The sequence below is a fragment of the Battus philenor genome, unplaced genomic scaffold (genome assembly GCF_028537555.1).
Source record: "Battus philenor isolate CCGP_79_NKW_IND1 unplaced genomic scaffold, ilBatPhil1.0.hap1 SCAF_3, whole genome shotgun sequence".
NCBI classification, from domain to species: domain Eukaryota; kingdom Metazoa; phylum Arthropoda; class Insecta; order Lepidoptera; family Papilionidae; genus Battus; species Battus philenor.
In genome coordinates this window covers 9,504,457-9,528,481 of record NW_027181693.1, presented here as the reverse complement: position 1 = coordinate 9,528,481, position 24,025 = coordinate 9,504,457, and the positions used below count along the sequence as shown (strand labels likewise).

Below are 24,025 nucleotides of genomic sequence, written 5' to 3'. Positions count from 1 at the left end.
TTCATTCGTCGAGCGTTTCTAGTCTAAGCTGCCGCTTGACGAATGAGATGAGGTATTCCTCATATACAGGTTTGCATTTACTCTTCAGAGCCGTCCTTGGCCAACTGGTCCGCCCTCTCATTACCCTCCGCCCCTGCGTGCGCTTACACCCAAAAGATACTTACATCCTTACCTTTCTCACGAGCTTTCTTAACATTTTCTTTCACTCTTAACGCTAGGGGATGGAGGGTGTCAGGTCTCGCGACAGTCTGGACGGCGGATCGCGAGTCGCTTAGTATGGCGCATTTCTGCGTTGACCCGCTGGCCGCGTACCCTGTTCCTTCCGCTAAAGCCAGCAGCTCTGCCTGGTGCACGGTACAGAAGCCGCCCAACTTGAGTTTTTTACTATACTTCTGTGCGGCGCCCTGCATGACACAATGCCGCGCCTACTTGTCCTCTATGCGGCTGCCGTCGGTATAAATTACCTGATCGGCAGCCGCGGTGGCAAGCTGAGCAGCCTCCTCACCTGCCTCCAGGCAGGAGAACTCCACACCGATTTGCTCAGACGATTGTGGTAGCTTCAAGAAGCTTGCCGGCAACTCCAGTTCCCGGTCCCTCACCACGTGCCGAGAGAAACCTCGCTTTATTTCAAATAAACGGGCTGCTTCTTGGACCCGCAGGTCAGGTCAGAGGAAGCAGCCCGGCAAGGATGAGAGCCGAGTGCAGGGACGCGGTCCTGTGGGTCCTCGCAATTTTTTGCGCGAAACCCCGCTGGACCGCGGCCAACTGCCTGCAAACCAGCAGCTTCCTAGCCGCCGGCGCCCATACACTCGCCGCATACAGAATTATCGGCTCCAGTACCGAGATACATCGTTCTGATCACCACTCTCTCTCTTTGTATTGTCTCTCGCTTTGTATTGTTGTGGTTTCAAAAAGTTAACAGTTCATATAAATATTGTATGAGTAATATTCTAACAATAATGATAGAATATTACCATCAGGTGAATGCTCAGTACCCTATAAATGTCACATAAAATATTGGGGTACCCTCCTGTATAATAAAAAGATAACATATTTGTCTTATCAAGTTATATTAAGCAAAAACTGAATAGTGAGATCATTATTTCTATTTAACAATAAAATAACAGTATTTGATTCTTAACAAAAATGAACTGTACATATATTTTATCACATTATGCCATGTATCATAATTACTCAGGAAGACTACTCTTCTTTATATATTATGTGCAGAAACTATACACTGATATATGTATACTGATACTGATATATAGTAACAAAGATTACAAAAAGTATAATTATACAAGTTATGATTTGATGGTAATAAACAAAAGCTATCATTTTATGTTAAACATTAAGTCAACTCCTAGAAGATAGAAAATATATTTTCTATACGCCTTGAACATGTTCAAGATTGCTACTACATATGTGTAGTAGTGTTATGATTAAAACAATACAATTACTTCTACATAATTAACAATTGAGTAATTATGACACTTTAGACATGCACATTAGATAAAAGGAAAAGTGAACCTTATAAATATAGGAATTTAAATTATTATATTACAATATTATTCCGTACTGCTTTCAATCTAGGCAGTAGTGTGTGTATATGAACATTATTGTTACAATACAAGGAATATAATTTTTTCTATACAGATATGATTTGATTGTTCTATAGTCACACTTCATATCAAAAAGTACTTTAAAAACATTTCAATTGTAATGAAAAAGAAACAAATTATGATTTAACTGTTGTCAATAAAATTTATGTAGTTACATAGAAACTGGCGCTTTTCTGTAGCAGTTTTGACAATCTCTTTATCAATAGTAATACTGTCATCACTTATTACAGTCTCGTCTTTAATTTCTGAACAGCCTTCATGGAGTATTATGAAATTGTGCAGGATGCACGCTGCATAAATTATGGCATCAACAGATTCTTCTTTGCTAACATCTAAATGATTTAACTTCTTAAAACGATCCCTCAGCATTTCAAACGCACGGCCAATGTAACTGCGAGCTTTCCAATGCACTTCATTAAACTTCATTTCTTCACTGGTTAACAACTCTTCACTTGTGAATGGTGTTATAAGATTTTTTCTTAATCTGTAGTTAGAATCACCAAGTATATGATTTTCAAAATCTATAAAATTTTTAAGTTCTTGTGCAAGTTGACTTTGTCTAAAAACTCTGCTTTTCCGGGTATCACCTAAGTTGCCAACATGTATATCAATAAATATAAGTGATTCATCACAAACAGCTTGCAAAAGCACCAGTTCTGGATCTCGTTTTCTATTTCTTTTTGAACCTACTTTGAGCCTGCAAGCATCAACAACACCCACACAGTTTGGAAACTTATACCTACTGTTTATCTTCACTCTGGTTACATGTTGCTCTTCTAAAGTTGGCCAATTAATAAAATTATATCTTTGCTCAAAAAGAATTGATGTTATTTCATAGAATATGTAACTTACAGATGACTTATGTAATCCAAATAATGCACCAACTTCACTAAATGAGTAATCACCTGTTAATATCCATAAAAATATATGCACTTTTTTATCTACAGGAACAACAGTACAGCCTGGTTTAAGATTCTTTATGAAACTTATCAATGCCTAAAACAAAAAATATTGATTACACATATATAAATTACAAAAGTTACCTACACCCAACTCTTTTTTTACATGATAGGTGGTAGAAAATCATGTAAAAATATATGTGACAAATGGTAAATTTAGTAATAAACTTAGTTTTAATTTAGTAATAATAAATTTGTGGAACCCAGAACTTTAAAATAACATGTAAGACAAAAAAAAACTAAATAATCTCCTCAAACACCATGCAAAAGAACTGATAATTAAATAGATATAAAACAAGACTATTTACAAAATAAAAAACCATTACAAATGAAAACTAAATTAATGTACAGTCAACATTCCACCCCTAAATACAAAAAATGTAATTAATTTAAATGGAAATTCCGATTAAAAAATTTTGTAACTGATCATCGCCACTTTATATACATGTGTGAGTATTTATTGTCGACTGGAGCAAAAATATTATCATTGGTAATCAATATACAGATATCTAGCACAAATGTTAGGTTTAAAAATTTCGTTTCCCCTAATTATATTTTGTTGCTGTATAGATAAGTTTTTATAAGCACTGTCAAAACTACAATAGAAAAAATTGTAGAGAATTGTGTTGTACAAATAAATCGTGAAAGAAGTCTTTTTATGTAATTTTTTTTAAAGGTGCACCGTGGTTATTTCGAAATCATTTAAAAACAGAATTAGGTGCAATTACAATTATAGATCTAAAAACACAACGACAAAACAAGAAGTATTAAATTGTCGTACCTGGACAGTACTCTTCTTCATACTAAGTTTTTCGATATAGTCCTCATCAGTGAAATTAACGACAATATTTTCGTAGTAGTCTTTCATGAGAGACATTTCTGCACGCATGTTTTTGCGCTTTAGTTTTGTATCTAGCAGTATTTGACGCATTTGATCTTTAATTAACATTTCATCAAAAACACTAATGTTTTCATTATTCTCGTTAATTACATTGGCTACTGCTACCACAACCTTATTGACGGTTGAAACACTGTCGTCTAAAAAAAAGTCCATCACAAAATCTTTATCGAAATTCATTTGGAATACCTATTTCTGGAGGTTAAATAAACAAAAATTATTCTATATTAAAATAAATATTCAAAATTCTGTTTTTGATTTGACATCAAAATATAAACATGGAAATTGAGATGGGCATAGACAATATTTATCACAAATAAAAGTAAACGTCTGTCAAACATACGGCCACAAAAAAACGTACTATTCAATAAAAATGGAATTTAGAAATTCATCTTTATATCAGTAACATGAAATTAATTAATATTTTTGAAGTTAATTTCAATTAATATGCATTTGTAATGCAGTTATAAATTTTTATATTTATTTAAGTCATTATAATTTTCACTATGGACTCATTTGTGTCTCCCAGATCTAAAAATTTTATTTCAATACCCTTGATGCCATTCGACGTTTGGTAAAATCTTAATTGAATATGTGTACACACACACACACACACACACTTATATATATATATATATATATATATATATATATATTTGATTTATTTGTAGTTCATAATTTAACAGCCAAATAATATTCAATTAGAACAAACTAGTTTTATTCTTAGTAATAAATCAATACAGAAAGTGGATCTTCAAACTTCAAACAAGAATTGGCTAACTTAAATCAAAACACAATAAAAACATAAAAAATAATATTCAAGTAAATGACAAAGCTGAACAGTACAGGTCTAAAACATCAAAAATCACAGATATACAATAATTAACATTACATTTATAAGTTAATACTTGGGTATATTCTTGTTACTAAAATACTAAAATGCATCTATTTGAGCTCACAGTATTTCACCATATATCAAAGCTTAAGTGGATGTTTATAGTTTTGCAATACAACTCCATATATTGGCATTAAATAATCTTGTGATTTAGTTCTTTTTCCAAACCAATGTTTTATTATTTGAAGGCATTTCTATTGTATCTATAAGAGAAAGATTATTTTCTTCTCCTAATAATATTAAATCATTAATGTCTCGAAGACCCCATAATGGATTCCTTTGCTTTAAGGAAATATCAAAATCAATATTACTTTGTGGTGTTATTATACCATCCTTACTGTAAGCACCATATGTAATCATGAGAGCCTCTGGCTTCAAGTATCTTCCGGCATTCTGGAACAACCCTTTAGTACAATCATATGGACTTATATGCATCATATTTGCGTTATACATATAGTCCACACTATTTTCTTCAAATCCATATGAAGACATATTATTTCTAATATCAAGTAATATAGGTTGTAGTATGTTATTAGTTTTACAGTTTGTTGCATAAATAGATATACTTCCAAATAAATTTTCATCAACTTCCGTTGGTTGGAATTGCACACCAGGAAAATGGGGAGCAAAATGTGCTAAATGTTGACCAGACCCTGCTCCTATCTCAACAAAAATTGGACTCTCTTCATTAAGAGTATCAGTATCACTAATAATAAAACGTTTTAGAACCTGAAGAATAGGTTCTTTATTTCTTGATGCAGCTGGATATATTAACTTTTCTCCTTTGTAGCTGTAACAATCAAAAACACTTATTTTTTATGTTTTGCAAAAATTAGTTGTTAGTTAGTAAGTTAAATTATTATGATACAAAATATTAGCAAGTATAAAAACAAATTGTTCAATTACAAAACTACAAAACTAGTGCCAATAAATTTATTTATATTTCATTAAATAAATCTAATCCTATAGGTTATAATAATTTAAATCTTCTCATATAATAAAGTTGTGCAACAATTAGATGAAAGTGAGTTTAACTAACATTTAATCATTATATCAAGCACCTTTTGTACGTTGTCAGTATATCTTCTTACTGGTAACAAAGCTCTACAAAATCAGGTCACAAAGGAACGTATCCATAATTTTTTTTAAAAAAAATTAGGTATGTTGCGAAAATTACTAGAACGAATTTATTTATCTTTTTTTTGTTCATAATATCTAGTACCTTACCTTTCATTTTCATAGGAAGAGCCAAAATTATTGGTTGATTTCGACATAGGCCTACCTAGAAAAATTCTACAGCAGATTCTTTGAAAACTCTTAAGGTTAATAATTTTGAATGATTTTATATAATATAGGGTGACAAGAAAATTCGTTCTCAAAATTTTTAATATGTATTTTCTTAATAGTATTGTTGCCGATTAATTAATAATTATAGGTGTTTTAAGTTTACAACAGAACTGACAACTCTCATCCATCTGAATAATTTTTCATGTGACAAGCTTGCTACGATCTGTAATAGTGTTGGCAATAAAACAGACCAATTCGATAGTTCGAAAAACATATCGAAGTTATTGAAACTTTCATCTTATGAAAATATTAATTGAATACTTAGGTCAGGAATATTATTAAAGGTAAATCGAAATGATACCAATTTTTTTAAACTAAATTGTGTGTAAAAGATAACTTTCGAAGTCTAACACGAATCATTTAAGGTTTGTTATGTAGTACAAATAACAGAATAATTCAACTCAAACAAAAATTTTTATAAGAATAAAGTGTGCGGTAATTGAGATATAGCCAAAAATTGGGCAGTTGACATTGTTAAATATTGTGCAAATCTTATTTTGTAAAATAAGAATGTAAAACGGATTTAATTATTGATGAGATGCCAACCTTGAGATTATTCAGACTATCAAATAGAAAAAAAAAAACAAATGGTTTACATTTACTGTATATGAATTTTATTTTTATTTACAATTTGTTTGTATTTTCATACAAGTATTTTAATATAGGCTTTTCTACTTCATTGGTGACACATTTGAATGATTAGCTGTAAAAGTGACTCATAAAAAAAACGGTTACTAAATCAATTTAGATTAATCATAATCTAATAGAATAATGCAAAATATTATTAGTTAATATTTTTTTACAATATACATTAAATTTCATTAGTTACATATAAAATATATGTCATGAAATGTTACTGTTAACGTGCTGTACAGTGGTATCTTTTGACAGAAAAAGACGAAGAATTATTTTTCTCTATGGTCGTGAATCTCGTTTAAAAATCTGTATTAAGATGCAAACAAAATATTCTTAAACTTATGTCATTTTATAATTTTTATACTGTAGTAGATATAGTCTGTATAACAATCATTGTACTGTAACAAATTTACTCACGAACGTATTACACTGGGTTCAATTTGATGCTTATTTCGCAAATAAAGTTATTTTATAAAATTTAAGATTATCAATACTTAACTACTAAACCGCTAACTGAAAATGGCAAAGAGGTCGGCTTCGACAGCTTTTGAGAAGGAGGAATCGAGTCAATCGTTAAAGGAAGGAAAAAAACACTCTTTAGACTCTGATGAAGAAGACAGTGGTGCCGAAGAAGAAAAAAACAATGTTCTCAATGCTGACGATATTGAAGGTGAAGAAGAAGGAATTGCGGGAATGGAAGGTGAAGTGAGTACGTTTTTCTTTTCATTTTTAATAAGTTTTTCATAATTCTTATTATTTTTGAGATAGATCATAATTTAATCTATAGTCTATTTAATTTTTTTATTTAATACATATGTAACATAACATGTACACGTACATAAATGTCTTCATTACGTTTTTATCATCAACAACAATATAACTTCTTTGATTGCAATAGGGTTAGGCATCCATGGATGTGTGATACTTAATGAAATAATTCTTCAACTCCTGTGGGAGTTTAATCAGTCATCCCCAATACTCAAAGTAGCCTTGTAAACATTTTAAAAGGGAAATAAATATTTTATTAAGTCTTATTTTACACACTGTAAAGACAAGCTTTTTTTCTAAAATGCCTTTATACTAAAATAAGAAAAGGATTCTATTATAAAAATAAAATTACGACAATTAAATTGGCGACAATAAAATAGTTCATCATTGTAAAGGGCATCCTCAGAGGTTAGTGATAAGTTCTAATTTTGAAATTATTCTTAATCATTAGCATTAAAGATATTTATGTAATGTTTATAGTCTCTGTCTCATTTGTTCTCTGTCTTACCTGATGTCAAGCGATGATGAGGTCGATGTTAAGCAATGATGAGGTCTACAATGAAATATGCTTGCCTAGAAAAAAAAATATTTACTCTTGTCTTGAAGACTTAAGTTATAGTTGGCTAGAAATAATGAGGCCTGTAGGTTGTTCTGCTTCAAGACTGTTCACACTATAAAAGTAACAGTGAAAAAGTGTATGGAAGTTGTGACTCCTTCCTTATTGTTATATCCTTTCAGGTTAATTCTTGTGTGTCTACAATTGGATATAGTTAATTAAGTAATTTCTCACACCATTAAACTATAGACTAATTTTTAACTTGTGCAACATGATACTTAATAGACAAAAAATTTTAGATAACTATAACCCCATTTAATATGAAAGAAGAACTTGAGGAAGGACACTTTGATACACAAGGACATTATCATTGGAAAAAAGAAAAGGAAGTTCGTGATGGATGGCTTGATAATATTGATTGGGTGAAGGTTAAAGGTAGACCTGAAGATAAATACAAAGTCCATAAAGATGATAATGAAGATCTAAATGAAGATTCGGAAAGTGAAAATGGGGATATAGAAGCAAATGTTAATATCATTGATAATTATAAGGAGATCTTAAACCATATGAAACCAAAGGAAACTATAGCTAAGACTATACAACGTCTTGGTTGGTATTATATATACTTTAACTTTAATTTTATCTCATATGAAATCTATTATTACCTCCTTAAACAAATTGCAGGTCCTCTAGGATGCAAAGTTTTTAATTGCATTGCTTATGTTGTGCAAAGATCTAATCCTGTACAATTATATTTAAAATTAATAAATGGATATAACACTATCTTATTATCTACATAAAATATAACATTATTTTAAATTTCCTAGATATCTTTAATTCTATCCCAAGATTTGAAAACAAAATCTCGTACCTCTGTGGTCAGATCTTAATAAAAGTATTAGAAGTGTTCATGCTTTTGTCACTCATTGTTTTTTTTTTCTAAATTATATTTGCAGCAATGCAGTGATCATTGATTGACTGCCTTTTCTCACAGCCAAATATTTTTTTAATAATAAAATCATCTATTTCTTCATTTTTGACAGTGTAATAAATTGAAATTAAATAAGAGTGTGATAAACCTTGTAACGAAAATATAGTGGGATTAAACAGATGAAGAATGAAGTGAGAAATGAGACTTTTTTATAGACTTAAATATAGAAATAAGACTTGATTTGAAACTTGAAATATTTTTTGATGATTTACGAAAATATTTCTGATTTGTTTGTATAATTTTTAATTTCTGATTAAATAATTTTCCTATGTACCTAGTGGTATAGTATCTTATTTATTTATGATTTCAGGTGCAAATTCCAAAATTTCAAGTGCTGAACGATGGAAACGGAAAAAGGCTGGAATAGTCGATGAAGGAAGCAAAATAGTCACTAGAATAACAGAACTCGCTAATCAGATTTTAACAAAAATAGGCAATATGGATATTTACCAAGAAACTTACGAAAAAATTGGTTCTATAATACTTAAAGATGCAAATAAAAAGAAAGATGCGGAATTAGATATGTATGCAGATGATTTTGATCAAAAAGAAAAACAGTGTATGGACAATAAGACTACTGCTCCTGATGATGATAAAGATAGTGATGAACCAGAAGTGGTCAAATGGGAGTTTAAATGGAATCAAGATGACGATGCGGAAATTTCAGGGCCTCATTCGACAGAACAAATGCAGAAATGGTCATCTGAAGGATATTTCAAAACTGGTGTTTGGGTTCGGAGACATGGCAAAGATACTCAGTTTTATAATTCAAATCGAATGGATTTTGAACTTTATATGTAATTATCATTTTTTTACATCATAAATAAAAAAAAGATGTTGACAGATTAGATAAGGACAAAATTAATATTCACAAGATCTGTGAATTCTTTTGTAAATGAGTAAAATCATAATTAGTTGTATAAATAAGTAAAATTGAATCAAGCCTCATTGTCTTTGAAATTGAAATAACTTTTTAAACAATTTATAGTTCATCCTCTCTTAGTTGGATACAAATATAATAATATTATTTTTTGGTTTCCGGAGGGAAATTTCGATGTTCAAGTTACCTTTCCTCTGGGAGGACAGGGTTATGTAGAATACCTACCCACTGATATCTCTTCAGTAGTCACGCCTCTGAACTATGCGAGGGATTTCGGTATCTATATAAGGAACTCCTAAAATATAATAAACATAACCATTAAACAGCCGCGACTTCGTACTGTAATAACCTATCTAAATTTTGTTCCCATTGTTATTTAAGGACTAACCAAATCTACATTTCATTTATGCGTATTGATTTGCGCTTGCGCCCGGCTAACGGAAAAATGTCCATATTACCATTGCAATCTGCAAATTAAAAAATAAAGTAAATCATAATGCAGAGGGTAGTATAGTTGTCGCGGTAGTTGCCGTGTGTCTGTCGATCTTAGGAGTTAAGTGCCTAATTTTCTTATTGTAAACTTCTCTGTTATACTTGTAAAGTAATCTGTTCAAAATAAAAACATTAAATGTCTTTATATATATATATTTGTTTATCATCTCGGAATTGTTTGTGAACAGTATTAACTATATCGCTTAATATAAATATGGGACATCATATTCGACCTCGAGTATGTAACAATGCCAATTCTTTAAATTGTAAAGCAACCTCTGCCTAAACTAGAAGAAAGGAAACGCGCATATTTTAAATAGGATATAATGATTATAAAATAAAATATTTGCAAAAGGAATCCGTAACAACTGAAACTTCTAAGACCCAAATGCAACATACTAAAAGAACTAAATAAACGCACTTGATAAAATGAGTACGAGAGCAAACTCTTGATGAACTCAAGAGAAGAAGCATTAAAGGGGCCGTCCATAAAATGCGTTCGCCCTGGACGCAGTGTCGCTTAGAATAACAAGTGACAAGAAGGAAAAGTATGTCTAACAAAATATGACGATCGTCGTTTAAGACACTATTTCCGAGTAAAGATATAGTATTGTGTACAAAAATATCAAAATTGTTAGACATCTAAACAATAAAGAAATTATTTATGTTTAGAATATTTTAAATACCGTAATTAAACTATGTTTACCCATTCATTTCATATGAGAGGGGATCAAGCTGGCGTTTTATGAATGGCCCTAGTGAATCAAATACCCCGATTACAACCCTACAGCCAAACATAAAGACAGAAAAAAAGTGACGAATATACATAAACGCGAATGAATAAATATTAGAATAACTAAAGGTCCGAATAAAAGGCTGCCAAATATAATAATTAATATATTGGTCAATGTTAATATAGACTCTTTACATTATCATGGCTCTGTGTCCTTTAAAACTATTTACCAAGGTTAAAACGAAAACTGTACTTTGAATTTAATTGCACGCACTATCACATTAATCGCAATTATCAGTGTCTTAAAACTAACGACTATAAAAAAATACTATTTCTTACACCATTAATAGCTCCCTTACTTTGTGATTATAGTGTTAACGGAAAACAAAAAGATGGAACTTAATAACAAAATAATTGATACCCGGTATTGCCAAGTAAAAAAAAAGGTCCCAAAATACAATCAGTATAATAATGTTAAGTAAATAGTAATAATAATCATTTCAACCATGAGATGTCTTTTGCTAGGCCTCCAGGCTTCCTCTATGATTCCTACAGGACCAGTTGAAAGTGTGTCTTCCGACGACCTTAACAAAGTTGTTTGTCTAATTTGTGGGCAGATGTCCTATGCTGCGCTAGTCAGTCCGTGGTCTTCAGAGACGAGGCTCTAACTGCCACTTCAACTTAGCAATCCCCTGGGTTATGTCAGGTTTTTTCTTTAGTCTACGAATCTCTTCATTCCTGATTGAATCTCGTAAAGAAACCCCGAGCATAGCACTCTATATCACGTTGAACGTCTGTGAGTTCACCAATGAATTAGAGAACATGTTTCTGTATAGTAAGTTATCACCGGTAACACACATTGATAATAACAATAATAAAAATAAGAAAACAATTATTAGAATTTGAGGGGTAAAATTGAGGTAACGATTAACATTTAATAATAAAAATTTACACATATTTTTTTCTGTTTTTAAACATGTTAATAGTAAGGTTATAAATATCTGTTTCGGTCCAAATTTTTGCGATTTGATTAATCAAAACAATGAACAGTGTTATAAGTTGAACGATAACAAATTGTGATATCGATGTGCCTATTTCCAACCAACTGCCGGTGTTTTTAACGTTATAGAGTAACTGTATCCCCATTATGTTGGTATAAATAAGCACAATTATATTTAGATATTCCGCTGGTGCCTGGAACAAAAAAATATCTTTATTTTACCCACATCGTTAGTAGGATCGCCACAGAGTAAAAAATATTACGGTTCGAAATAAATATTGCTTTAATTGTCAGACATTTCTAACGGTTTATTATATGTTTTCTATAACTTTTTTTAATTGGCCCCCGCTATTGGGGACCTCTCCTTCCACCTCTATTTAATTGAGAACAGGGTTTTGTATTTCTTTATAATTTTTTCACTTGAATTTTTATTTTTGTTCTCGTCTTCTATTGTGCCACTTTCCTGAAGAATTTGAGGACACGCTCTCTTTCATCCTTTTCCATTATAATGGAGGTAAGTGTTGCCTCCTCTATCTTTTTGCCTAGCCGACATTCGGTCTCATATCAGAGCCCTTCAAATGCGGAACATTCTGCTACCAGGTGGATCGCGGTCTGGTCCACGCCCGGTTCACAGAAGCACGAGGGGTCCTCCCTGAGCTTAAACCTAAGAAGGTACTCAGAGAACCCTCCGTGCCCGTGAAGAGCTGGATCAAGACTGCATCCACCTCCATGCTACGGAGCGCGCGGTAAGCCGCTTCTATTATTTTATATTACGACGGCGTCCGATTTCTATTATTTTATTCGCGTCTTCCCTTATGTTAAAATGAAAGTAAACATTTTAACAAACACACTCATTGTAAGCATTCTTACTGAGGGCCCGTATAGTCGAGTTCAGTAAAATATTGTGATACAAAATCCTGCATGGAATCGCAAAATCCGAGCAGTATTATCCCATAACAAGTTCTACGAGTCTCCACAAATCTCAGTAAAAAAAAAACTTTTTTTAGAAATTAAGTAAGAACTTTCAATTTATTGTGGTCCGAAGGACAGTTCACCCAAGCTAATCTTATATACTTTCTAATGAAGTTTTTTTTTTTAAGTAAGTCGTTCTTATAACTATCTTAATACTTTAGTTTTTGAGTAACATGCTTACTACATTTACACTTATTATAACAGATGGAAGAAGTTAGTCTCAAAGTTATTTTACTGGTGTCAGTATACATTATTTATCCGGCGAGTATTTTATCATCAACATTTCAGTCATAGCTCACTCCGTGCTAGATATAGGAAGCTCCTGAATCCAGCATCTTCCGACGACTTGAACAAGGCTGTCTGTCCCACATCGTGGGTGGAAAAACTTAACCACATCAAAACCTGAAGATATACAGTCTAAAGCACCTAACGTTGGGCCCACGCCCCACAGGTGGGGAATTTGACTGTTAAAAGGGGCAATTCGAAAATGTACTCGACACAAATATAATCCTTTTGCTAATATATATATATATATATATATATATATATATGTATATATATATATTAAAATATGTATGTAATAAACAGGACATAATATATATATATATACTTAGTCTGGCCATAAATACTGTTACTATTCAAAAAAAGAAAATATTACGTTTGAATTTGGAATCTGTCATTTTTATATGATTGCTTGATGTGTTTTCTTATTTTCGCGCCATTATATTGTTAAATATTTTGTTATATTAAAATGGAGTGGGGTGATAAAGAGAACCGAATCGCTGTGATTGCCTTACATAAAGTAGGTATGGAGAAAAGTGCAATTTTTAAAACCCTCCACCCGCTTGGTATTAGTCAAATGTTTGTTTACCGGGCTATTGATAGGTACAATGATACCTCCTCTGTTTGTGACAGAAAAAGATCTGGCCGTCCACGTACCGTTCGTGTGAAAAAGGTGATTAAAGCAGTTAGGGAAAGAATTCGAAGAAATCCTGTCCGTAAGCAAAAGATTTTATCTCGGGAGATGAAGATAGCTCCTAGAACCATGTCGCGTATATTAAAAGATGACTTAGGACTTGCAGCCTATAAGAGACGTACTGGTCACTTCTTAACTGATAATTTAAAGAAGAATAGGGTGGTAAAATCCAAACAACTACTTAAGCGGTACGCAAAGGGAGGTCACAAAAAAATTTTGTTTACGGATGAGAAAATTTTTACAATTGAGCAGTATTTTAATAAACAAAGTGACCGTATTTATGCTGGAAGCTCTAAAGAAGCTTCGCAATTAGTAAACAGAGTACAACGTGGGCATTATCCCACTTCAGTGATGGTTTGGTGGGGTGTTAGCTATGAAGGGGTGACTGAGCCATATTTTTGTGAAAAAGGTATTAAAACGTCGGCACAAGTTTATCAAAATACCATTCTTGAGACGGTAGTTAAGCCTTTAACTAACACCATGTTCAATAACAAAGAATGGTGCTTTCAACAAGACTCGGCACCGGGTCATAGAGCTCGATCCACCCAATCTTGGTTGAAAACTAACGTTCCGGACTTTATCAGCACTGAAAACTGGCCGTCGTCAAGTCCTGACCTAAATCCATTGGATTATGATTTATGGTCAGTTTTAGAGAGTAAGGCTTGCTCTAAACGCCATGATAATTTGGAGTCCCTAAAACGATCCATTCGGTTGGCAGTGAAGAATTTTCCTCTAGAAAGAGTTCGTGCTGCTATTGATAACTGGCCTCAACGTTTAAAAGACTGTATTGCAGCCAATGGAGACCACTTCGAATAAACATTGTATATTTTTAATAGTTATATATTGATGTATTAAACTAACTCACTATGAAAGGAATAAATGTTACGTATAAAAAAAAATCGTGCTTTTCTTTATAACAATATTTATGGCAAGACTAAGTATATATATATATATATATATAAGTAGAGCGTGATACTGAAAGTATTGGGAAGCACTGGTCTAAAGTATACCTCCATTAATTTAATCAAAATAAATTACCTTAGTTATTTGTTGGACAGCTCGAAAAGTGCAACCGACACACAAAAATGGCGCCAATGTTTTTAACAACACGAGACCGGTAATGATAAATGGTTGAAACGACGTCGTAAAGCATATTACCCATCTAACTTCGAACGAGTTCAACGATGCTATATTACCTGTACCAAAGAAAGCTAAAATAATATACAATACCTGAGCTTGCATTAAGAAAATATATTTTAACATATGTGACATCGGAAAATAGGTTAACCATTATAAGCCAATTACTAATTTTAAATTAATTAATATTTCTTGACATAGAGAAAAGTTGTATTTCCGTTGGCCCTGCCAATCCTTCCCTCCGCTCTCTAACCTTTTTATCTTACGCAAGGAAATACTTTCGCTTAGACGCTCTTGCCGGAGTAATAGCGGGTTATATAATGCTTACACTGGCTAACATACTCATGAAATTTATCCATCATAGCTACATGGCGAGACCCCTGGCAAGATTTCACATTCCTAGCCAGGCAAAGTATGCCATCGCAACCTCTAGGACGCCCACACCGGGAACCTCGGTTTGGGTTTTCATTCGTCGATAATACCCGTTTAACATTCCGGCGTTAAACGTAGAGTGCCGAATCTCGACATGCTCGGTTGCTATTAACTGACTTATAACTTCGAAACACTACTAGCGCCGGGAGGAAAAGAGAAAGAAACTCCAGCAATGGTTTCATCCAAGTATGATCGTATACGATCCCGCCTCGTTTTTGACGAAACCGGTAGTTTTTTTTTTATAATGGCCTCCGTTACGGGGGACCTCTCGTACTCCCTAATTGTTTCATTCCACAATTTTCTACTTTTCTTTTTCATACTTATTTCCGTTCGTTCAACGCCTCACTTTCATCCCCTCTTTCCTGAAATATCACAGACTGAGACCGATTGGTTATCGAAAGACGACGTCTTGTCTTATTGTCATAAGGTAACTGGTGTCCCGGTCTCAGGACAGTCTGGTGTTTGAATGCCGGGTGTGATTATTTGTTTATTTGTTAAGTGGCGGCACCTACTACACCACGCACATAAGCAGGTACCAGTTCGACAGGGTTTTCTTACTAACCTAAATAAGCTCGCTAAGGATTCCCCAGGAACAATTACATTTTTTTCAACAAACTTGGGTCGCATAAGCGGGCGCAAAGGCCCCTGAGAATGGAACAAAATTCTACCATAAATATTCAATAACACTCGAATAACATTTCGAGTCTCCTTAGGCTGAAATTCGGCTCAAACCATACTTTTATCTCCACCGCAAATGTATAATGTTTAAATGATGACTACATTTACGGTATATACAAATAAAATTAACGAAATTGATAATTTACAGTTTTACGTGCCACTCATAAAACAGTCACGTCTTTATTTCATACGACTTAATAATGCGGTATACTTACACAACATTATAACAACATATTATACAAAAATAAATTTAAAACTCACAAGGTCACATTTTTATCATTATGGTTAAAAACTTTAATCAAATATTACATCGCAATAGTCCACATTGAAACGTTACATTCGTTATCTTTCGAAAAAACATCTCTAAATTTTTCAAGATAAAATGCTTAGATTTTACGATACTATTTTATGATACTAATTTATGGGCCATCGAAGCATACAAATCATTATTATTTTAAATGATAAAGAATTTCCATCACTTATTTTTAAATTGCGCAAAAGTTTTTTTTTTTTTTTAATTCCAGTTTTTAAAAATATTACTGTGCTGTATTAGTTGTCATTAAAATTCATATGACTATATTTATAATACAAATTAAATTCGTAAAGGATACACAAAAGAATGCTCGTCGGAAATCATGGCTGCTAAGTCCTCTTTCAGTTATTGGTAAACTCTTTTCCACTCCTTCATTATCATTAGCGAACGAAAAATCGGTTATCTGAAAAATGAGAAAATTTTGTTTTTGTCACCTCTGCTCGCCTTATTACTTCGATTCTTTTTAGCAAACTCTTGATTAAATATTCACATGGAGAAAATTAAAAACGCTACAATTAAATATTGAATCAGCTTTATGTATGCCTCAACGTTGAACATATACATTATAAAAAAAAAGTTATATAATAACCGGGTTCTCACGAGACATAATAAAAAATAACGTCTGGAAAAATTTCTGACCTTGAAAACATTATTTAAGTGTATGAGTAAAAAATAGTTAATTAAGTTTATTGAATATAGCTCGGGCAGCCAACGGCCATTAGGTCCGAACCAGTGGAGGCGTAGGTAGGATAGGCCTCCCAATAGGTGGACAGACAACACAGTCAAGATCCCGGGAAGTCTGTGGATGTAGACAGCGCAAGACCGGTAATAGTGGTCCATGCCTTGCAGAGGGCGCCTATCGACTGACATAGTTATGATGATTGAACCGCGTTGTCTTTTGAAAACTAAATACGTAATAATAGTACAAACCTTCACATGACATAAATTTAGTAGCTGAAATTCGATAAGCATCCAACAAGTCACATTAAATATTAATGCAACTATAAAAAGACCTTCGTGTGACACCGATAGTAACAAATAGAAATTAACTATCGATGTATTGATGCCCATCAGTCGATTAGTTATTTTTCGAGAATATGTTAACGGCAATATCATTATAACAGCTGTGAAAAAAATTCAAATTGACACTTAAAAATTATTAGCTTTTTTTAATCCTAATTAGTTCGAAATGAAATAACAGCTAGCAAGTCTTAGGGGGACCGGAAAGTAATGTCGTTTCTGTCGACATATTTTACGGAAAAACTGATTGATTTTTTACCACTCCGGCATTGAAAATTTGAATACTAGATGACTAAAGTTTGTCGAAAACGAAGGTGAATATATTGTTGATAAGAAATAAAAACTTGTTAAAAATGCAGTCATGTGAATTTAACATAAGAAAGAGACATTACTTTCCGGTCCCCATAATAGAATATATTTCGCGTATATCATAAAAAACATACCTGAGAAAATCCAACACAAAGTTTGAAGAAATGAAGAAAGCGGTAATTCAGATTCAAATCTTTTAGCTTGAATAAATATGATATAGAGAGACAATATGAATATTCCAGCCTGTACAAGTGTCTTAATAGTATCATTTTCGTTATCATTATTAAAGAATGAGAAAATTGTCATTACTAAAATCCAAATAAGGCCAGCAATTACACTGAAACAATATATAGGTTAATTTTAAAAACCCATCCTGATTTACTTAACTGGTTTGACGAACACAAGACTCGTAACCTATATATATCAAGACGTATCAATAAATTACTCAGAAGTATATGTTAATAAGCATACACATATACTATGTCTCCCATCATCATTTCAACTCTATGGCTGTGTAGATTTAGAATCCCGCAGCCGGACCTAGACCTCCTCCATAGATTTTTAATAAGACCAGTTTAAAGCGGCCTCTGAGTTACAAACGCAGGTAAACTCACCTGCGTTTCATGAATACTACAGGGCCATAGTTGAGAAGGTGATCAAAAGAATCAGTACCAAAGAATAAAACAGGTCAGGATGTAACAGGAGGAAACGAAAAGAAAAGTAAAACAAGAATTGTAAACAATAAAGATACATCATATAAAAAAGTAGAAATAATGCAATAAATTTAAAATCTTGCTGTGAAAAAATGTGATAACGATTTTAAAATAAGAAAATAAACAGCATATTAGAAAAGATAAGCTCTGTCTAAAACCAGATACGTTCGATTTGTACGAGTATAAAATGAAAAAAAAAGAGAAAAACAACAGGTCAGTGAAAAGACTTTGCTGATTACTCTACGAGATCTAACTAGAGGTGAGGAGATTCACAGACCAACGAAAGTAACTTATATAGTCCAGCGGATTAGGAAGTTGACAGGCCACATAGCACACAGAACAGATCGTCGCTAGGGCCTTAAAGTTCTAAACTGCGCTCACATGGTCCGCTACCTTGTTTAAGGTCGTCGGAAGACTCTGATGTCAGTCAAGATTTTATAAAATTCTGGCAGAGTTGCGATAAAAAAATGTTATTCTTTCTGTTACACTTACACTAATTCAATGGTGACTTCTTTTCCTACCACTGGAATAAATGAAAACATGCTCAGGGACATGCATCCAAACATCCAGAAGGACAGCAAGGATCTAGGTAACTGAAAAAGTGATGAAGAAAAACATGGCCAAATCCCCATGCTAAGTAATGGAATGCTTAACATCCACCTGTGAGTAAATGACAATCCCTGAAAAATTATAAAAGATAATTGACTCACAATCACGCCAATAAAAGTGTATTACGACAGTATATTATTACCATTGCAAAACTTCCAATAACATAGCAGAGAATTTCAGTAAATATTTGCAAAATACTTCTATTATTTCGGAGCCTTTGGAATGTATGTATCCATAAGTTGAAGGAAAGAAAAGCGTTGGTCCACAGAAAAACTGGCATTAAGAAATATATGTAGTACAGATAGGGCAGGTTTTGTACTGAAACATTTCAAAATTAATAAATATAAGTCTATGTCAATAATCAAGAATTTGCATGTCCAATTTTGACAGCCAAAAATTATTACATTCATCCCAATGGAAGGCATAGATCTTCTTCAAAGATTGCCACAATGAACGGTGTTACGCTGCCCGCATCCAGCGACATTCCGCGACCTTAAACAGGTCTACCAGCTCGCTACATGCCCCGCCCACCGCCACTTCACATGAGCAATTCTGATTCAATATCACAGTGAAGCTTCGGGCATAACACTCTCCATAGCTGTCTAAGTGACCAATATACATTACAGAGTATGTTGTAAATATTAATTTATAACTATAATTATTTTTAATTAGTTTATTTTTATTATCTTTTCACAAACGTAAAATTAATTAGGTTTTATATACCAAACTATAAAATACTAACCGTAAACTAAATATATTATCAAAAGACCCAAGAATGCTGATGTTATTTTTATTAAATAGTTTAATTTATGATTTAAGTTGTACGTCTTTTTTTTCTTGAAATCTGAATATTCAGCATCAGCATAAACTTTCTGTTGCAACAATATTTTTAGCAAACAGGTAATCCAACCCAGAAAAGACAAAGTAGTCGCAAACAAGAGTGGCCATTGATAATAATTATGATAATATGTAAGACCAGATAAACTTAGAGCCATGATTTCCTCACTGAACAAAATAAGATCTTCATATTGGTGTTCCTGCAATAATTTATCTGCAAATATGCTTATTTCTTGGATTTTTTCTGGATTCAATGGCTCATAGGAGTAATAAAACATTTTTAAAGCATTCTCTTCAATATCCAGTCTCTTTTTGTTATATTGAGATAACAACTGCATGCTGTTAATATATATAGCCTTAGCTTTATTTGATATTGTCATATTTAACAAATCAATTGGCAATTTACCCTAGAAAATTATAAAAACAAATTATAAGATACAATCTATTTCTTCTATTAGAATCTCCTAGTATTTTAAACCATCATATTACATGTGCACTATTCTATATACTATTACTGTTTAGTGTTTGACAAAAAATATTAATATTACAGATCATATTACTTACAATAGAATTTACTGGAACTGGAATAGAGAGAATTGTAGACATCAGTGGCGCTAAATCTGCTTGATTTATGTCATATCTCTGTTCCAAATACATTGTTTTTGTTTCAGCATCTATATTTAACCCTCTTACTTGTTGAACACCAGCTCCCCATAATACATATGGCGTCTTAGTTTCATGATCATCACCTGTGCCATGGGAACCTGTGTATTAAATGGGAATAAAGAATTAAAATGTATGAAGTAGATTAACATCAAAATATAATAATGGAAAATATTGACCCCAATCTGTCATTCCATGGTCAGATGTCATTAAAAATGTTGTTTTACCATCATCATTGTAGAAATTTCTTATGACTTTTTCAATGACTTCTATATTTTCATCAACATATTTTAGTGTAGTAAGAAAATTTCTACAAAAAAGAAAATGGTCTAATTATAAAAAAAAATTATTAACACTTATCGGTTTACAAAAAACCTAACAAGAGGTATAGACACATGCTCAAATTATCAAACCTAGGAAATTAAAATGTATAAAAATTTATTTAAAGACTGAATACTCTATGGAATAAAGTATTGTATAACACTTGATAGTAAACCTCAAAATATGTTGTGATAGTTAATACTTTTTAAATAATAGGAAATCACTCACTTTCTGAACATCAAATCCTCACACTAATCTATCACAGTTATCAGATAAATATAATTCCTTTTATACACATCTGCAACTTATTATACAAAGTAAATCATAGAAACACAACAACAATCACACACAACAAAATATCACTTACTTTCTTGAGAAAAAAATTGCCAATTTGTATCAATACAAATTTATTAAATACTTACCCAGTTTTTGGTTTATGAACATGTCCAGCAGTGTCTGTGCCAAGTAAATGTAAAAAAAGCACTATTTTATCACTTTGCAACTTCTTTTTGATTTCAGCAGTTATTTCAGCTTTTTCAAAAAGCAGCTGTACATTTTGAAAAACCCATTGATCTAACATAGTAGTATTTTTATCGGCACTAAAGGATTGGTCATAAGGATCAAATTTATTTACAAATATGTGTCCATCAATAGTTCCTTTTGTAAAAATATCAACAATGTCATAAGTTCCCCAGCACCAAGTATAGGTCGTTCTGTTAAAAACAGAATCAAAATCTACAGGGTTTTCTTTCCATCCTTTGATAACAGCTGACGGATCTTCATAAAAACCTGCTATAATGGCAACATGCCCAGGACGCGATTCTGTAGGAACTCGGGTGCTAGAAATTCCCCATCTTCCATGCGAATTCGCAATAGACCTATCGGTTAAATAAAAATTAGAAAGCATATTTAGTTAAGGAATGGTTTACTAATTTTAGATTGGTAAAATATTTACCTAAGGTAAGGCATAGTTGAATAGTTTAAAAAAGACTCTGCTCGAAGCCCGTCAACCACAAACAAAACAAGTCGATTGGATGGTGGTTCATGGAGAGGATGATGAGGTATAACGTTTTTCACAATAGGTGATTTGAAATAGATATCAAATATTGAAAATAAGAAAGTAATATGTATTATGATGCCAAAGAGAAACATTTTAATAGAAATTATATTCATTAACTTATGTAAATTGTAAATAAAAATGCTTCATTTCGTATAAATTTTAATATTGCAGTAAAATATTTACAGTTTGTGATAATTTAGAAATAATAAACAGTTTCACTTTTCAAATAACATTGAAGCAAACGTCAATAACATCAAATGACATTTTCAGCATGTGTTCCATTTCAACCCTACAAACAGAAACTAATAAAAAATTACATTCAATTTAAATGCAAAACAAAAATATCAATAAAAACCGCGTAAACAATAACAATTTAAAAATGTTAATAATAACAGAAAAATTTGAAATATAAGTAATAAGGAGGATTACCCGAAAATTTTAAAATTTAATTGCTTATTTGGCCTAGTGCGTTGAGGCGGTGTACTAATGAAAGACTTTGCTGTATGGATATTGTTTAGAAAACAGGCAAAAATGCTAATAGAAATAACTATTATACAATTAATGTTTTCTTGTTATCAAGAACAGTAGTAACATAATAGCCAGGCCGAATCTCTCATTTTTGTAGGCAATTCTTCTAAAGGAAACACTCGCTGTGGAGATTGGTTCTCGGTTTCAGGATTATAACAATTGATTCAAGCTTGTTTACCAAATACAACATTGGAGATACCACTCACGAATTAATAACACCATGTTTCGACAAAGTTGCAATCCATGGTGGTATAGCAAATATACTGAGGGTAGTGTGAACAAGCCATGCTACGAAATGAGCCATTATGACTTTATAGCATGGTGTAAAATGGTACGGTTGCGTTTATAACCGATATCTCATATCTCCCTTATCCGTGTGGTCAGAGCACAACTGCCAAGAGAGTTTTAAGGATTACGAATCCGAAACACCTTACATGTCTCTTTAGGGTATAGTTCCCACCGAAACCAAAATATTTTTTTTTACTTTAAGGTTTCTAAGTGAAATCCTTTTCACAAATGAACATATTTACAGATGCGTTAAAACGCAGGCGAATGAAACCATCGCATAAATCTATTAAGGCATAATTTGACTCATAATAATAGCCGTAAAAAATTTGCTAATATTAAATTTATTTACCAGTTCAACCGACAGCAATACATGCTTGGTTGTAACTAAATTCGGATAAATAAATAAAAAATGAACTGTATTCGATACTTACCAAATAGCACCTCTTTTAAGAGGCAAGCTTAGAATACTGTGAAGTTTATTTCCATTTAATAACACGAATAATTTAACCAACGTAAGAATAACAAAGAAGCTTAAAACGTACATTAAAGTTATACACTTATTTAAAGTACTTTCAATGTCAGGCCATTCCGGTCGATAACAACTCAAATAATTCGTTTTCTTGGTCTTTTATAACATTATTAAGTACCGCTTCACAAGATACACTCTCTTCCAGTTTATCTTTTACCGATAGTCCTAAAGTAGTATATAGCCGTCGTATTTGACCAGGAGTTAACCATCCTCTCTGTCCAGGATCAAAACTTTTGACGACCGCTTCAAGATGCCTTAAAAAACGAAAATACATGTATGTGAATAATTCATTTAAATTACATAAAAAGTAATTATAAATGCTAAAATGTCAATAACATGGCAGTTACCGGTTCTATCACAGGTAGGGCTTTCTATACCTAAGAAAAGAAAACCGCCCTACTACTTTTGCTAAAATTTGATTACTAAGGCCATTTGTTTAGAAAGAAATTGTCAAGGTTCTACCATAACAATATCCTAAAATCTCGAGGACGAATACTCCCTATTCATGGATGGCACCGCAATTATTACACAATGTATTGAAACGTTTTAAAAATATAAAAAGCATAAATGTCTCAGTTGTGATATGGTGGAGTCGAAAATGCCTAGATCCACATTATTATTTCTTGAGCTTAGGCATAGGAGGAGAGGTTTTCACATGACTGCTTCATACGGAACGCCATCACGGAATGCTTGTTTTGGTCTAGGCTATATTCGATCGCTACTGGACGCTGTTATCCGTTTTGCGTTACAACTTCTTCGCACTCAGGGCTCGCGGACCCAAAATCCGCGAGATAATAAATTTAGAAAAAAAATAATGTAATTGTCAAAGTTACATGGCTATTAATATACTCGCAGGAATAATC

At 32.4% G+C, this 24,025-nt stretch overlaps 4 protein-coding genes across 4 annotated transcripts; 1 reads left to right on the top strand and 3 right to left on the bottom strand.

The window, feature by feature from the left end:
• Nucleotides 1-1,248: 1,248 nt before the first annotated feature.
• On the bottom strand, nucleotides 1,249-3,731 carry LOC137926944 (uncharacterized). The gene is made up of 2 exons (XM_068770691.1): nucleotides 3,363-3,731; nucleotides 1,249-2,618 (listed from the first exon to the last, which is right to left on the bottom strand). The coding sequence occupies exons 1-2, from the start codon at nucleotides 3,657-3,659 to the stop codon at nucleotides 1,746-1,748; spliced, it is 1,170 nt and encodes a 389-aa protein (XP_068626792.1). The 5' UTR covers nucleotides 3,660-3,731; the 3' UTR covers nucleotides 1,249-1,745.
• A 550-nt stretch (nucleotides 3,732-4,281) lies between these two features.
• On the bottom strand, nucleotides 4,282-5,834 carry LOC137926986 (methyltransferase-like 26). The gene is made up of 2 exons (XM_068770750.1): nucleotides 5,602-5,834; nucleotides 4,282-5,164 (listed from the first exon to the last, which is right to left on the bottom strand). Exons 1-2 carry the CDS (start codon nucleotides 5,646-5,648, stop codon nucleotides 4,525-4,527), a joined length of 687 nt encoding a protein of 228 aa, XP_068626851.1. The 5' UTR covers nucleotides 5,649-5,834; the 3' UTR covers nucleotides 4,282-4,524.
• An 884-nt stretch (nucleotides 5,835-6,718) lies between these two features.
• holn1 (CD2 antigen cytoplasmic tail-binding protein 2 homolog holn1) lies at nucleotides 6,719-9,614 on the top strand. The gene is made up of 3 exons (XM_068770478.1): nucleotides 6,719-7,062; nucleotides 7,981-8,290; nucleotides 8,983-9,614. Exons 1-3 carry the CDS (start codon nucleotides 6,877-6,879, stop codon nucleotides 9,471-9,473), a joined length of 987 nt encoding a protein of 328 aa, XP_068626579.1. The 5' UTR covers nucleotides 6,719-6,876; the 3' UTR covers nucleotides 9,474-9,614.
• Nucleotides 9,615-10,974: 1,360 nt separating this feature from the next.
• PIG-N (Phosphatidylinositol glycan anchor biosynthesis class N) lies at nucleotides 10,975-21,988 on the bottom strand. The gene is made up of 12 exons (XM_068770212.1): nucleotides 21,713-21,988; nucleotides 21,180-21,635; nucleotides 20,616-20,746; nucleotides 20,338-20,537; nucleotides 19,679-20,180; nucleotides 19,079-19,254; nucleotides 18,820-19,007; nucleotides 17,749-17,951; nucleotides 17,216-17,409; nucleotides 16,584-16,688; nucleotides 14,764-14,955; nucleotides 10,975-11,971 (listed from the first exon to the last, which is right to left on the bottom strand). The coding sequence occupies exons 1-12, from the start codon at nucleotides 21,928-21,930 to the stop codon at nucleotides 11,726-11,728; spliced, it is 2,811 nt and encodes a 936-aa protein (XP_068626313.1). The 5' UTR covers nucleotides 21,931-21,988; the 3' UTR covers nucleotides 10,975-11,725.
• Nucleotides 21,989-24,025: the final 2,037 nt, after the last annotated feature.